We start from the raw sequence: 17,164 nt of genomic DNA, 5'->3' as shown, positions 1-17,164 counted from the left end.
GTCTGCTATTGCTTTACCTGAAATTTGTCGATTCTCCAGTACGAGGTTGTGCACAGCATTGACAATGTCTGGAACAACAGTCACTCTCGGTCGTCCAGGACGTTCCTCATCATTGGTGCTGAAGCGGCCCGGTTTACATTTGGCAACCCAGTTCTTAGCCGTGGAATATAATAATAATAATATTCATTTATATAGCGCTATTAATTCCACAGCGCTTTACATACATTACAACACTGTCCCCATTGGGGCTCACAATCTAGAATCCCTATCTGTATGTCATTGGAGTGTGGGAGGAAACCGGAGTACACGGAGGAAACCCACGCAAACACGGGGAGAACATACAAACTCCTTGCAGATGTTGTCCTTGGTGCGATTTGAACCAAGGACCCCAGCGCTGCAAAGCTGCAGTACTAACCACTGAGCCACCGTGCCGAGCATATGAAGGTAATTGATCCCCCAATGTGTGCGACATATCACCATGAATATCCTTCCCGGACTTTCCTTGCAGAAACAAGAATGTTATCCCTCCTCTGCTCTCAGTTGCTGTGAATATCGCATTAGACTCCGCCATTTTGTTTTCCCGCGTGTGTAGAATACTGTTGCCATAAGCAACAAACACAAAATTTCTTTGTCGCTCCATTGGGAGACCCAGACAATTGGGTGTATAGCTTCTGCCTCCGGAGGCCACACAAAGTATTACACTTTAAAAAGTGTAACCCCTCCCCTCTGCCTATACACCCTCCCGTGGATCACGGGCTCCTCAGTTTTATGCTTTGTGTGGAAGGAGGCACACATCCACTCATGCATTCTCATATTAGTTATGTCGTTTGGAAGAAAAGAGGGCCCCCACGGGGCCCCCGGCATGTTCCCTTCTCACCCCACTACGTTGGCGGTGTTGTTAAGGTTGAGGTACCCATTGCGGGTACAAAGGCCGGAGCATCATGCCGTCTCCTTCACCATCCCTTAGCGGCTCTGGGAGAAGTGGGATCCTGAACGGTCATCCAGTTGCTGGGACCGTGCTCCCTCCGCAGCCCCTGTGGGAATCTGCCGGACCGGAGTCTATTCATCCTCAGGGACTGGGCCCTGCAACTATAAGGTACTCTGTGTCCCCATTGGGGAATGTGCAGGAGCGCACCTTCTTCCCGGACGCTGCGGCAGCTGCTGAATTGAGAAGACCGGCGGACTTCCGCGCCGACCGTGCCTGCTTGTCGGGCGCGGTCTCAAATTTAGTCCCCGGCTTCATCGCGGCCTAGTCGCAAAAATCCCGCCCCCGGGCCTGCCTGTCAGGGGTAAGGGCGGGACTGCCGACCTGACGTCGGATGTGAGGGCTGGAGCATCCTGCATGTTTCCTCCCCCCTCACTGATCACTGTGGGGACCCCAGATTCCCGCACTTTCCTGGCGCCGCCCACGGCTCCACTCCTCCCCTGAGATCTTCTCCGGCAGCCATTTTTTGAGCATTCTGCCGGTGGAGGATTCTCAGGAACAGCTCTGCAGCTCCAAGGGGACCTAAAGCTGGGAATCTGGAGGCACACACTCCGCTTGTTAGCGGTCGGTAAGCCACACCGGTCACCCGGTGCTGGTCCCCCCTAGGGTGCCGGAATAGATACGTATTTATATATATATATATATATAAATATATATTTCTGTTCGGTCGGGCTGTATACCCTGTTTTTGCCCATATACCCTCAGTGATCATTCTCCTAGGAGACAACAGCATGTCGTCCACAAGGAGCAAAGCTGTTAAGGCACAGGGGTTTTTTGCGGCCTGTACCTCTTGTGGGGCTATGTTGCCTGCGGGTTCCACCTACCCTCACTGTGAGCAATGCTCGACCCCCTGTTTCACTTGCTCAGCCGGAGCCTCGGTCACTAGTGGACCCCTCGGCTCATGTAGACCCCCCTGCTCCCCCTGTCCAGGCGCCAGGGACAGAGTTCTCCTCTTTTGCTGAGAAACTCTCTGAGTCACTTTCACAATCCATGGCTCAGTCTATGGACAAATGGTCTGCCAAGCTACTAGAAGCTTTGCAGTCCAGACCGGTCCTTACACAGGCCCCGGCCCCTGTTGGATCGTCACCTCCAGGCCCCTCTCGGTCCGAGCCGCAGCGCGCTCCCAGGTTGGGCCCTGGGTCCCACGCGGAGGACTCCTGCCAGGACCACAGTCCTAGACAGGCTAAGCGGGCTCGCTGGGAATCTTCCCCGACTTCTTCACGCTGCTCGGGTTCCCAGCTTGAGGACTCTCTGGAGGACGAGGCGGACGTCGCAGCTCAGGGTTCTGACCCTGACGTCGCCCTTAACCTTGATACACCTGAGGGGGACGCATTAGTGAATGATCTTATCTCGTCCATCAACCAGGTGTTGGGTCTCTCTCCCCCGCCTCCTACTGTAGAGGAGTCGGCGTCTCAGCAGGAGAAACATCAGTTTCGGTTCCCCAAACGTACACGTAGTGCGTTCTTCGATCACTCTAACTTCAGAGACGCTGTCCAGAAGCCCAGAGCGGTTCCGGACAAGCGCTTTACTAAGCGCCTCACTGACACACGTTACCCCTTCCCCGCTGAAGTCGTTAAGGGGTGGGCTCAATGTCCCAAGGTGGATCCTCCAGTCTCTAGATTGGCGGCTAGATCTGTGGTATCGGTGGCAGATGGCTCATCGCTAAAGGATGCCACTGACAGGCAGATAGAGCTCCTGGTGAAGTCCATCTATGAGGCCACGGGCGCGTCTTTTGCACCGGCCTTTGCAGCCGTGTGGGCACTCCAAGCTATCTCGGCTTGTCTGAGATTAATGCTGTCACACGTAATTCTGCTTCGCAAGTTGCGTCTTTGACTTCTCAAGCGTCAGCTTTTTCTTCCTACGCCATGAACGCCGTCCTAGACTCGGCTAGCCGTACAGCTGTAGAATCCGCTAACTCTGTGGCAGTCCACAGGGCCATGTGGCTGCGCGAATGGAAGGCAGACTCGGCCTCCAAGAGGTTCTTAACCGGTTTGCCGTTTGCTGGCGAACGCTTGTTTGGCGAACGATTGGATGAGATTATTAAGGAATCCAAGGGAAAGGACTCATCCTTACCCCAGTCCAGACCTAAGAGACCTCAACAACGGAAAATACAATCGAGGTTTCGGTCCTTTCGTCCCTCCGCCAAGCCCCAATCCTCTTCGTCCAGCAGGCAGGAGAAAGGCCAGAGGAACTCCTATGCGTGGCGGTCCAAGTCACGCCCCCAAAAGGCCGCGGGAGGCACTGCCTCCAAGGCGGCCTCCTCATGACTCTCGGCATCCCCTAACCGCATCCTCGGTCGGTGGCAGGCTCTCCCGCTTTGGCGACGCCTGGTGGCCACATGTTCAAGACCGATGGGTGAGAGACATTCTGTCTCACGGTTACAGGATAGAGTTCAGCTCCCGTCCTGCGGCTCGTTTCTTCAGAACCTCTCCGCCCCCCGCTCAGGCCGACGCACTTTTTCAGGCGGTGGACGCTCTGAAGACAGAAGGAGTTGTGACCCCTGTTCCCCTTCAGGAACGTGATCGCGGTTTTTACTCCAACTTGTTCGTGGTGCCAAAAAAGGACGGATCATTCCGTCCCGTTCTGGACCTCAAACTGCTCAACAGACACGTGAGAACCAGACTGTTTCGGATGGAATCTCTCCGCTCGGTCATCGCCTCGATGTCACAAGGAGACTTCCTAGCATCGATCGACATCAAAGATGCTTATCTCCACGTGCCGATCGCACCCGAACATCAACGCTTCTTGCGTTTCGCCATCAGGGACGAACACCTTCAGTTCGTGGCATTGCCTTTCGGCCTGGCGACAGCCCCACGGGTTTTCACCAAAGTCATGGCATCCGTCGTGGCGGTCCTACACTCTCAGGGCCACTCGGTGATTTCCTACCTAGACGATCTCCTAGTCAGGGCCCCTTCTCGGGTGGCGTGTCAACACAGCCTTACAGTCGCTCTGACGATTCTCCAGCAGTTCGGGTGGATCATCAACTTCCCGAAATCCAAGTTGACGCCGACCCAATCACTGACTTACCTCGGGATGGAGTTTCATACTCAGTCAGCGGTAGTCAAGCTACCGCGAGACAAACCGCTTTCTCTGCAGGCAGGGGTGCAATCACTTCTTCGGAGTCAGTCACACCCCTTAAGGCGCCTCATGCACTTCCTGGGGAAGATGGTGGCAGCGATGGAGGCAGTGCCGTTCGCGCAATTCCATCTACGGCAGCTCCAATGGGACATTCTCCGCAAATGGGACAGGAGGTCGGCTTCCCTCGACAGGAACGTCTCTTTCCCTTGCAACCAAGACGTCACTTCAGTGGTGGCTCCTTCCCAATTCTCTATCGCAGGGAAAATCCTTCCTACCCCCAACCTGGGCTGTGGTCACCACGGACGCGAGCCTGTCAGGGTGGGGAGCGTTTTTTCTCCACCACAGGGCTCAGGTAACCTGGAGTCCGATGGAGTCTTCCCTTCAGATCAATGTTCTGGAAATAAGGGCAGTGTATCTAGTCCTATTGGCTTTTCAGCGGTGGCTGGAGGGCAGGCAGATCCGTATCCAGTCGGACAACGCCACTGCCGTCGCATGCATCAACCACCAAGGCGGCACTCGCAGTCGTCAAGCCTTCCAGGAAGTCCGGCGGATTCTGCAGTGGGTGGAAGCCACAGCCTCCACCATCTCCGCAGTTCACATCCCGGGCGTAGAAAACTGGGAAGCAGATTTTCTCAGTCGTCAGGGCATGGATGCGGGGGAATGGTCTCTGCACCCAGAAGTGTTTCGAGAGATCTGTCGCCGCTGGGGAACGCCGGACGTCGATCTCATGGCGTCACGGCACAACAACAAAGTCCCGGCATTCATTGCACGGTCTCAGGATCACAGAGCTCTGGCGGCGGACGCGTTAGTTCAGGACTGGTCGCAATTCCGACTGCCTTATGTGTTTCCTCCTCTGGCGATGCTGCCCAGAGTGTTACGCAAGATCAGATCCGACTGCCGTCGCGCCATTCTCGTCGCTCCAGACTGGCCGAGGCGGTCGTGGTACCCGGATCTGTGGCATCTCACGGTGGGTCAGCCGTGGGCGCTTCCAGACCGCCCAGACTTGCTGTCACAAGGGCCATTTTTCCATCTGAATTCTGTGGCCCTCAACCTGACTGTGTGGCCATTGAGTCCTGGCTCCTAGCGTCTTCAGGGTTATCTCAGGATGCCATTGCCACCATGAGACAGGCCAGGAAGCCAACGTCCGCCAAGATCTATTATAGGTCTTGGCAAATCTTCTTATCCTGGTGCTCTGATAACAGTTTTTCTCCATTGCCGTTTGCCTTACCCACTTTTCTTTCATTTCTCCAATCCGGAATGGACAAGGGTTTGTCACTCGGCTCTCTCAAGGGCCAAGTATCGGCGCTCTCCGTATTTTTTCAAAAGCGTCTAGCCAGGCTTCCGCAGGTCCGCACGTTCCTGCAGGGAGTTTGCCACATAGTCCCACCTTACAAGCGTCCGCTGGAACCCTGGGATCTTAACAGGGTGCTAACGGCTCTTCAGAAACCACCTTTCGAGCCGCTGCGGGATGTCTCTTTATCACGTCTTTCGCAAAAGGTGGCCTTTCTAGTGGCAATTACATCACTCCGGAGAGTGTCTGAGCTTGCAGCGCTATCATGCAAAGCCCCCTTCCTGGTGTTTCACCAGGATAAGGTGGTTCTGCGTCCGGTTCCGGAATTTCTCCCTAAGGTGGTATCTACTTTTCATCTCAATCAGGATATCTCCTTACCTTCATTTTGCCCTAATCCAATTCACCAATGTGAAAAGGATTTGCACTCTTTGGATCTGGTGAGAGCACTCCGGCTCTACGTGTCTCGCACGGCGCCCCTGCGCCGTTCAGACGCGCTTTTTGTCCTTGTCGCTGGCCAGCATAAGGGTTCGCAGGCTTCCAAGTCAACCTTGGCTCGGTGGATCAAGGAACCGATTCTCGAAGCCTACCGTTCTTCTGGGCTTCCGCTTCCTTCAGGGCTGAAAGCCCATTCTACCAGAGCCGTGGGTGCGTCCTGGGCATTGCGGCACCGGGCTACGGCTCAGCAGGTGTGTCAGGCAGCAACGTGGTCTAGTCTGCACACTTTCACGAAACACTATCAAGTGCATACCTATGCTTTGGCAGACGCCAGTCTAGGTAGGCGAGTCCTTCAGGCGGCGGTTGCCCACCTGTAAGAGGAGGGCCGTTTCGGCTCTTGTTATTGAGGTATTCTTTTACCCACCCAGGGACTGCTTTTGGACGTCCCAATTGTCTGGGTCTCCCAATGGAGCGACAAAGAAGAAGGGAATTTTGTTTACTTACCGTAAATTCCTTTTCTTCTAGCTCCTATTGGGAGACCCAGCTCCCGCCCCTGTTCCCTTCGGGCTGGTTGTTCTTTTGTGTACACATGTTGTTCATGTTGAATTGTTCTTTTGGTTCATGGTTCAGTTCTCCGAACATCCTTCGGATTGAATTTACCCTAGACCAATTTATAAGTTTTCTCCTTCCTGCTTTTGCACCAAAACTGAGGAGCCCGTGATCCACGGGAGGGTGTATAGGCAGAGGGGAGGGGTTACACTTTTTAAAGTGTAATACTTTGTGTGGCCTCCGGAGGCAGTAGCTATACACCCAATTGTCTGGGTCTCCCAATAGGAGCTAGAAGAAAAGGAATTTACGGTAAGTAAACAAAATTCCCTTCTTTGAAAACATACATTAGACACACAACGCTTTTATGTGATGTAACATTCGTTACCATAGAAACAAAAAAGATCAGACTTGTCAGCAGTCCCTCGTATATAGAAATGACGTACAGTGTATTTGTAGATATATACATACAGTGCATATATACAGTATATATGTGTGTATATCTGTATATATATATATTATGAGAGAAATACATATAGAGAGGTTGATAAATTATATAGATGTAAGTAAGAGATACATATGGGATAGAACAATATATATGAGAGAAATGCATTATGGGAGGTGAGGGAAGCTGTGTAAGGCCTCTTTCACATGTCCGTTAAAAACCACGCACGTTTTTCACGGACGTGTCAGAGGTGTGTTTTGCCCTCCGTGAGCCGTGTTTATGGCACTCGTGTGTTCTCCGTGTGTTTTCTGTGATAGCACACGGAGAACGGGAACTTTCTGCTCACCTGCCCCTGGCGTCGCTGTCCGTGGTGCTGATCTTCGGTCTCCGGTCCTGCCGACTCCCCGCTGCTGCTGCTTCCGGCCGTAGTGAAGTGAATATGCAATGAGCATAATGAGCAGCGATCGGAAGCAAGTGACAGCAGCGGCAGAGACAGGAGGGCAGGGGAAGGTGACTAAAGCTTTTTTTTTTTTTTTCTCTCACACGTGATTTCTCCGGTGCGTGTCACATGGGACACATCCGTGTGGTCCGTTTTGCATTACGTGTGACACATTTGCATTCCGTATGACACCCGTGATGCCGGAGAGAAAACGGACATGTTGCCGTGAGAAACACACGTATGTACGGAACGGACACACGTTCCGTACGTAAATACTTACGTGTGTCAAACTCTGTATGAAAACATAGGTCTACGTGTGTACGTACGTGTCTCTGGTATGTGAGGAAACGCACCAAATACGTACCGGAGGCACGTATGTGTGAAAGAGGCCTAATGAAGAGTGCTGGCCACGCTCACACAGCCCTCAAAGACAGTTTTTAAAACAACACAAAAAAGTCATTTGGCAAAAGAAAAGCATAATCTTAGCTGCCATGTGACCCATCACTAACAACTAGCACGTTCTTTTTTGTTTTTTGTTTTTTTTTCTCTTCAACATTTAGGCTATGTGCCCACGGGACTCTGTATCTGCAAATCTTTCTGCATCAAAATCCGCAGCTTTCCCCCAGATTTTGGGCGGATTTGACGCGGATTTTGCGTTTTTTTTTTTCAATTGAATAGGCAAAATCCGCACGAAAGTCCGCAACAATAATTGACATGCTGCAGATTTTTCCGCACGAAAATCCGCATGATTTCCGCTGCGGAAAAATCCGCAGCGTGGGCACAGCATTTCCCAAATGCCATAGAAATGGCTGTGGAGTAGCTGTGCTGCAGATTTCTGGAAATCCGCGGCTTTTCCGCGAGAAATCCGTGGCAAAATCCGCGCATTTTGTGCAGCGTGGGCACATAGCCTTAGGCAGCCTTAGGCATAGCCTTAGGCTATGTGCCCACGGGGACAGTGTCCTGTGGATATATCCGCACGACATTCCACAGGTGCTCCCAGGAAACCGCACCACAACTTCTGTCTGTTTCCATGCTGCGGAATGTCCTGCAGATATGGTGCGGACATTCTGCATTGAGGATACACTACCATGGCTTCAGCACTGCATCCTCAATGCAGAAGAAGTGCTGCAATGATCGGGTGTTCATACATACCTCCATCATGCAGCACCTCGCTTTCCGGCGTCCGGGTTACTCTATCAGCGTCTGCAGGAGAAGGTGGGCGGGCCTGAACTAGCTCCGGCGGTCACATGACCGTAGCTCGTGTAGGCCCCGCCCACCTCTTCCTGTACCTGGATCCAACGCGCTCCTGTACACCGGACGGAGAAAGTGACTCTGGGGAGGCAGGTAAGTATATGGGACCCTGCGGAGAAATCCGCAACAATAATTGACATGCTGCAGATTTTTCCGCACGAAAATCCGCACGATTTCCGCTGCAGAAAAATCCGCAGCGTGGGCACAGCATTTCCCAAATGCCATAGAAATGGCTGTGGAGTAGCTGTGCTGCAGATTTCTGGAAAATCCGCGGCTTTTCCGCGAGAAATCAGCGGCAAAATCCGCGCATTTTCCGCAGCGTGGGCACATAGCCTTACACTCTAATTTCTGCTAGTCCACATGTGTATTGGTTCCGGTCAGTAAGGCTAATCATATGGTTACCTGAAGGCCAATGTGGGGTTTCCATTGAAAATAATGGGATTAGTGATTTATAGCTTGTTTTCACTCAGGTTTCATCCCAGAATATACACCCAAATTAGTGTAGAAAAGCTATAATTAATTCCTGCTGATTAACACCCCCCCCCCCCCCCTCATATGGCTTTGGCTGTGGAGGATCCATTCAGTATAAGAACTGTATTGCTGGAAATGTTACCATGGAAGGCTGCGACATAAATCTTCTATTGAAGTCTATCCATTTTCATTTTTGCAGATTGGGAAGATATGGATTCAGATGAGGATGATGACGACACTGATGAGGAGATGGAAGATGATATTGGAGCTGATGAAGCCAGTTCTGACCCAGCAGGAGAGATTGCTGCTCCCCCAATTGGAGCGATTCCCATCAAAAACTGCTTGTTCTGTTTACACCATTCCCGCTCCTTACTGAAGAATGTCGACCACATGACCAAAGTCCACAGCTTCTTTATTCCAGACATTGAATACCTTCAGGATCTCCAGGGTCTGATTCGCTACTTAGGTGGGTGGACTAGTCTAATGAAACCCTTGCTTGCACCACCCCGGGCTGTTTAACTCTCGAAATGCCACAATCCATATCGATAGCAGCATTTATTAGGCTGGGAGAAGGAGGGAGCTCCCTCTCCCATCCGATTGGCACCCCCGCAACGTCATCTCGAGGCTCTGATCGTTGCAATGGCTACCTGAGATAGTGATGATGACCTCTGGGTCAGCCAGCTATGGCAAGCCTGTTAGACTATGCCAGGATATCAGCGATGAGAGTAATGAAAGTTAAATTCCCATAGAGGGACTAAGTAAAAAAAAAAAAAACAAGTTTAAAAAGATTGTAAAAAATGTTTTTAAAACATCACAATATAAAGAAAGAAAACAATATTATACCAATAAATATGTATATTTCTGTAAATACAAAAATTAAACATATTTGGTATCACCATGTCCGGAACAACCCTATCTATAAAACTGTTACACTATTTATCCCTTTCAGTGAACACCATAAAAAAAAAAACAACCTAGCATAAAACTGCACTTTTTCATAACTGCCGAACAAAAAGTGGAATAACTCGCAATCAAATAGACGAATGTAAATAAGAATGGCATTCTTGGAAACGTCATCTTGTCCCCCCCAAAAATAAGCTGCCAAACAGCTTTAACATTAGAAAAATAAATTGTAGCTCTCAGAATATAGTGATGCAAAAACAATTTTTTTTATATAAAATAGATTTTGTTGTGCAAAACATTAAAAATAATAAATATGGTATCGCTGCAATCATACTGACTGGAAGAATAACGCTGTCTTATCACTTTTACCACACACGGAACGGCATAAAAAAAACAATTCCTTAAATGCTGTTTTATTAATTCTGCCTACTAAAAATTGGAATATAAAGCAATAAAAAAAAAAAATGGTATGAGTCAGAAAATGGTACTAGTAATAAAGTCAACTCTTTCGACAATAATCTAGCCCTAACATGACCACCTGCATAATTACAGAAAAATTATAACTCAAAATATGGCAATGCAAAACTTGTGGGTTTTTTTTGTTTTTTTTTTTAGTTTTTTAAAAAAACAAAACGTTTCTCTGTGATCGCAGCCCAAGTAAAAAAAAAACAAACTAAAGAAATCTGTAATCGCACATTCATCACTTATACCACACGGTGAACGGCGTAAAAGATATAACAAATTCTTGACCTCCTGTTGATTTGTTCATTCTTTCTCCCAAAGATCGCAATAATGCACGGCTCACATTTATCCTGCGCTCTACACTGAGCACTTACACTGTGGCTTTTCATGTAAATCTTTTAATTACGTAATTCAGACACAACCCCTAAAATGAGGCAAAGGGGGTCACTGTGGACTCTGTCTGGCCTATGATCCAACGATGTCCCTCTTTTAAGGTGTGCACAAAAATATGGTAGGCCACAGGTTTGTGCACCTCTGAAAAGCCGGGCACCGCTAAACATCGACCAAACAGAGTCTGGAGTTACTCTGCTGCCTCATTAGTGAATGGATCTGTCAGGTTTTCATCAAATTTACATGTTTCAGATATTTAGTGGAAACCCCGAAGTAAGAGCTCAGAGTAGAGCACCGGTTACATTAACAGATCCAAAATGTTCTGTACCCCAAAATGCCACCAATAAAAGCTTCACCTCAACCCACGAAAAGAACAAGTCCCCACTCAGCTCTGTCATCATCTGTTAACAGAAATATAGTGGGTGTCCAAGTTACTGGTGTGAGCAAAATACTCAATCTATGCCATTTGCACTCCAATTTCTTAAGATTTATTTTACGAGCGCTCCGGAAATCAACACAGCACAACATTTGGTGTACTGGAGACTTCTGCTTTTTTAGCAAGTGACCAGTTTAAATAGGATCACAGACAAAGAATAAGTTCTTCTGAACTATGTACCAATAGAAAATGTAGGGGCATGAATAGAAATGTGAAGCTTCCCTCCCATCAGTGTCACTTCATTCCCATGACATAAAGTTATAAGACCTGATGACCCCCTCCCGTCTGAGCCCCACAATGCGCCTAAACCGCAGTTAGCACCCACATGTTTGACATTAACGTAGTGAGGAGAGCCCCCTTTACTTTACAAATGCATGCTTCCAGAAGCACAAGCTGGGCAGAATGTAGTGGCGCTACAATCTATTGGGCACAACGATGGCATATTTGCAATTTTTTACTCTGCGACTTCCACTTTGTGTTTGTTTTTGGGAAGACTCTCAGAGTGTAAAAATAGTCACATTAACCATAGATGAATTCCAAGAGGGGTGTATATTATAATACAGGGTCATTTTTGGGGGTTTCCACCGTTTCGGCACATAAGGAGCTCTGCAAATGGAGCCAACAAACTATTCTAGAAAAATCTGCCGCAAAAGTCAAATAGCACTCCTTCCCTCCGAGTCCTGCTGTGTGGCCAAACAATAGTGCACAGTCGCATGGGAGGTATTGCCACGTTCAGCAGAAATTGTGTAACATATTATGGGGACTTTTTTCCATTGTAAAATTAACAAATCTGGGATTAAAATTGTGATAACAATGCAATGACTAGCTCTTTACCACCGAATGGTATAAAATTCAGTGACACACCTGTGGTGACAATATCCTCACTTCAGTTATAGAGGATTCTGATGTCCTGGCATCTCAGGGGCTCTGCAATGTGACATGACCACTCCAGCAAAATCTACATTCCTATATGGTGCTCCTTCCCTTCTGAGCTTTACGCTGTGCTTGAAAAGTAGTTTCTAACTACATAGGATATTGTCGAACTCGGGAGAAATTACGTAACAAATTATATACCGTATTTTCTTCAGCGCTCTATTGGGAGACCCAGACGATTGGGGTATAGCTACTGCCCTCCGGAGGCCACACAAAGCACTACACTAAAAAAGTGCAAGGCCCCTCCCCTTCTGGCTATACCCCCCCGTGGTATCACGGGTTCTCCAGTTTTCAAGCTTTGTGCGAAGGAGGTCAGACATCCACGCATAGCTCCACAGATTTTAGTCAGCAGTAGCTGCTGACTATTTCGGATGGAAGAAAAGAGGGCCCATATAGGGCTCCCAGCATGCTCCCTTCTCACCCGTGGATGGTGTTGTAAGGTTGAGGTACCTATTGCTGGTACAGGGGCTGGAGCCCCACATGCTGTTTTCCTTCCACATCCCCTTGTAGGGCTCTGTGGAAGTGGGATCCTGCCGGCCTCTAAGCTCTGACGCCGGGCTCCATCCACAGACCCAGTTGAACCTGATGGATATGGAGCAGGAGTACAATCAGGGACATGGCCCTGCATCATACAGGTACTCTGTGTCCCCGGCAGGCACAGACACACTCCGGGCTGGCTGGGTGTTGTAGTGCGCCGGGGACCGTAACGATTGAGTTGGTGTTCCTGCAGTTTACTGGGGGACTTTTGTGTTGTGGGAACGCAGCGCCGACCCCCACTGGACCGGCGGCGCTGCTGTGACTTGTAGTGGGCCGGGGACACGCCGACCGCGCTTTTACGGCGGCGGCGTTTATAAATCCAGTCCCCGGCTTTTGCGGCCTAGCTCCGCTTCGTTCCCGCCCCCACCCTGTCAATCAGGGTAGGGGAGAGACGCTGTTTCGCAGCAGCGACGAGGGCTGGAGCCTGATTTACATGCTCCAGCCCTCTCACTAGGCACAGAGGGAAGCAGGCTTCCCGCTCTTAGCCAGGAACGCCCAGGGCCCGCCCCCCCTCCTCTCCCAGGACGCCGGCAGCCATTACATGCAGTCTGGCTGGAGGAAGGACGCAAGGCTCTGGGAGACCTGGACTTGGGGGCTTTTGGCGACCACACACCCGCTCTTAAGCGGGCGGTAAGCGGCATTTCAGCTGGCCCCTCTAGTGCCTCAGTGTGTATTGGTGTACTGTGTCACCAGATATATATATTTATTTATTTCTTGCACTGTGAGGTCGCTTCCTGGCTGGATACCCCAGATCGCTCTGAGGAGGCAGCAACATGTCATCCACAAAACGCAAGGCTGCCAAGGCTAGGGCTGTGTACACTGCGTGTGCTGCATGTGGGGCTGCTCTACCAGCAGGTTCCAAAGACCCCCATTGTGTGCAATGCTCAGATCCGGTGCTGCTTCGCCAGCCGGAGTCCGGAGGGGTAGTGACCCAGGCTGAGACGCTTGTAAGTCCTGCCCCGGTGTCAGGGACAGACTTTGCAGCTTTTGCTGATGGAATGTCTGTGACTATGGCAAAAATCCTTGAGACTTTGCAATCCATGACTGGGGCTCAGTCTATGGACACGGCGAGGTCTCTGTCCTCTAATCCCCCTCAGTTGGAATTAATCCAGGCTGCAAGGGGGTCCCCGGCTTCCCAGGCTGAGTATTATGACTCAGATGATAGCCCCAGCCACCCTAAGCGAGCTCGCTGGGAAAGACCCTCAACGTCATCACACTGCTCAGGGTCTCAGCGCAATCAGTCGCCCTGTGATGCGTCTGAAGAGAGTGATCAGGAGTCTTGTCCTGGAACCCCTCTCAATCTGGATACCCCGGATGGGGACGCCATGGTAAACGAGCTTATCTCAGCCATCAATAGACTGTTGGATATTTCTCCCCCAGCCCCTTCTGCAGAGGAGGCAGCTGCAGAGCAGGAGAAGTTTCGTTTCCTCTATCCCAAGCGTAAATTGAGTGCTTTCTTGGATCACTCTGACTTCAGGGAGTCAATCCAGAAACACGACGCTCATCCAGAAAGGCGTTTCGCTAAACGTTCTAAGGATACACGTTTTCCTTTCCCCCCTGATGTGGTCAAGCGCTGGACCCAGTGTCCAAAAGTAGACCCCCCGATTTCCAAACTTGCAGCTAGATCCATAGTTGCAGTGGAGGATGGCGCTTCACTTAAGGATGCCAATGACAGACAGATGGACCTTTGGTTAAAATCTGTCTATGAAGCTATCGGCGCGTCGTTTGCTCCAGCATTCGCAGCCGTATGGGCACTCCAAGCTATTTCAGCTGGTTTAGCAAAAGTGGATGCTATCATACATCCAGCGGTGCCGCAAGTGGCGTCCCTTACCTCGCAGATGTCTGCGTTTGCGTCTTACGCTATCAATGCGGTCCTAGAATCTACCAGCCGCACCTCAATGGCGTCCGCCAATTCGGTAGTTTTGCGCAGAGCCTTGTGGTTAAAGGACTGGAAAGCAGATGCTGGTTCCAAAAAATGTTTAACCAGCTTGCCTTTATCTAGAGATAGACTGTTTGGCGAGCCACTGGCTGACATCATTAAACAGTCCAAGGGTAAAGACTCTTCCTTACCCCAGCCCAGATCAAGCAAACCTCAGCAGAAAAAATGGCAGCAGAGGTTTCAGTCCTTTCGAGGTTCGGGCAAGACACAATTCTCCTCGTCCAAAGGGACTCAGAGGACGCAAAGAGTCTCAGATTCCTGGCGGGCTCACGCACGCCCCAAGAAAGCAAATGGAGGAACCGCTTCCAAAGCGGCTACCTCATGACTTCCAGCCCCCCCCCTCCGCATCTCCGGTCGGGGGCAGGCTCTCCCGCTTTTCCGACATTTGGATGTCACAGGTCAAAGACCGGTGGGTGACAAACATTTTGTCTCGCGGGTACAGAATCGAGTTCAGTTCTCGTCCTCCAGCTCGGTTCTTCAGAACCTCCCCACATCCAGACCGAGCAGATGCCCTGCTGCAGGCGGTGGACTCCCTAAGAGCAGAAGGAGTAGTGGTTCCTGTACCGCCTCAGGAACAAGGGCGAGGGTTTTACTCCAATCTCTTTGTGGTTCCAAAAAAGGACGGCTCGTTCCGTCCTGTTCTGGATCTAAAGCTGCTCAACAAACATGCGCACGCCAGACGGTTCCGGATGGAAACCCTCCGCTCTGTCGTTGCCTCAATGTCTCAAGGAGACTTCCTTGCCTCAATAGACATCAAAGATGCTTATCTCCACGTGCCAATTGCTACAGAACATCAACGTTTTCTACGTTTTGTGATAGGAAACGACCATCTTCAGTTCGTAGCTCTGCCATTCGGTCTGGCGACAGCCCCCCGGGTCTTCACCAAGGTCATGGCGGCGGTGGTAGCAGTCTTGCACTCTCAGGGACACTCGGTGATCCCTTACCTAGACGATCTACTTGTCAAGGCACCCTCTCAAGAGGCATGCCAACTCAGTCTACATGCTACGCTGGAGACTCTACAGACGTTCGGATGGATCATCAACTTTCCAAAGTCGAATCTGTCACCGTCACAGTCGCTAACGTATCTTGGCATGGAGTTTCATACTCGAGCAGCGAGAGTGAAGCTTCCGCTGAACAAGCAGCGGTCCCTACAGACAGGGGTGCAATCCCTCCTTCAAGGCCAGTCGCACCCCTTACGGCGCCTCATGCACTTCCTCGGGAAGATGGTGGCAGCCATGGAAGCAGTTCCCTTTGCGCAGTTTCATCTGCGCCCACTTCAATGGGACATTCTCCGCCAATGGGACGGGAAGTCAACGTCCCTGGACAGGAAAGTCTCTCTTTCCCAGACGGCCAAGGACTCTCTACAATGGTGGCTCCTTCCCACCTCATTGTCTCAGGGAAGATCCTTCCTGACCCCATCCTGGGCAGTGGTCACGACAGATGCGAGTCTGTCAGGGTGGGGAGCAGTGTTTCTCCACCACAGGGCCCAGGGGACGTGGACTCCGCAGGAGTCCACCCTTCAGATCAATGTTCTGGAAATCAGGGCAGTGTATCTTGCCCTACTGGCCTTCCAACAGTGGCTGGAAGGAAAGCAGATCCGAATCCAGTCGGACAACTCCACAGCGGTGGCATACATCAACCACCAAGGAGGGACGCGCAGTCGGCAAGCATTCCAAGAAGTCCGGCGCATTCTAATGTGGGTGGAGGACACAGCATCCACCATATCCGCGGTTCACATCCCAGGCGTAGAAAATTGGGAAGCAGACTTCCTCAGTCGCCAGGGCATGGACGCAGGGGAGTGGTCCCTTCACCCGGACGTGTTTCAGGAAATCTGTCGCCGATGGGGAGTGCCGGACGTCGACCTAATGGCGTCCCGGCACAACAACAAGGTCCCGGCATTCATGGCGAGGTCGCGCGATCAAAGAGCTCTGGCGGCAGACGCATTAGTGCAAGATTGGTCGCAGTTCCGGCTCCCATACGTCTTCCCACCTCTGGCACTCTTGCCCAGAGTGTTACGCAAGATCAGATCCGATTGCAGCCGCGTCATACTCGTCGCCCCAGACTGGCCGAGGAGATCGTGGTATCCGGATCTGTGGCATCTCACGGTCGGTCGACCGTGGTCACTGCCAGACCGACCAGACTTACTGTCCCAAGGGCCGTTTTTCCATCAGAATTCTGCGGCCCTGAACCTGACTGTGTGGCCATTGAGTCCTGGATCCTAGCGTCCGCAGGATTATCTCAAGGAGTCGTAGCCACAATGAGACAAGCTAGGAAGTCAACGTCTGCTAAGATCTACCACAGAACGTGGAAGATTTTCTTATCCTGGTGCTCTGCACAGAGAGTATCCCCTTGGCCATTTGCATTGCCCACCTTTCTTTCCTTCCTGCAATCGGGGTTGGAAAAGGGCTTGTCGCTCAGCTCCCTTAAAGGGCAAGTCTCGGCACTATCTGTGTTTTTTCAGAAGCGTCTAGCACGTCTTCCTAAGGTGCGCACGTTCCTTCAGGGGGTCTGTCATATTGTGCCCCCGTACAAGCGGCCGTTAGATCCATGGGATCTGAACAGAGTACTAGTTGCTCTGCAAAAGCCGCCCTTCGAGCCTCTAAAGGACGTTTCCTTTTCTCGC

The 17,164-nt window shown here is 50.9% G+C and overlaps 1 protein-coding gene across 1 annotated transcript in view; it reads left to right on the top strand.

The window, feature by feature from the left end:
- Window positions 1–17,164, top strand: part of ZNF622 (zinc finger protein 622) — an 87,159-nt gene that overhangs the window by 13,226 nt on the left and 56,769 nt on the right. Inside the window, exon 3 of the mRNA XM_075316505.1 lies at window positions 9,141–9,407. Within this exon, the coding sequence (XP_075172620.1) occupies window positions 9,141–9,407 (267 nt within the window). The remainder of the gene's footprint in view (window positions 1–9,140; window positions 9,408–17,164) is intronic.

Source organism: Anomaloglossus baeobatrachus, chromosome 6 (assembly GCF_048569485.1).
Source record: "Anomaloglossus baeobatrachus isolate aAnoBae1 chromosome 6, aAnoBae1.hap1, whole genome shotgun sequence".
Taxonomy (NCBI): domain Eukaryota; kingdom Metazoa; phylum Chordata; class Amphibia; order Anura; family Aromobatidae; genus Anomaloglossus; species Anomaloglossus baeobatrachus.
The sequence above is the reverse complement of the archived record's forward strand: the minus strand, read 5'-3'. Positions and strand labels throughout refer to the sequence as shown.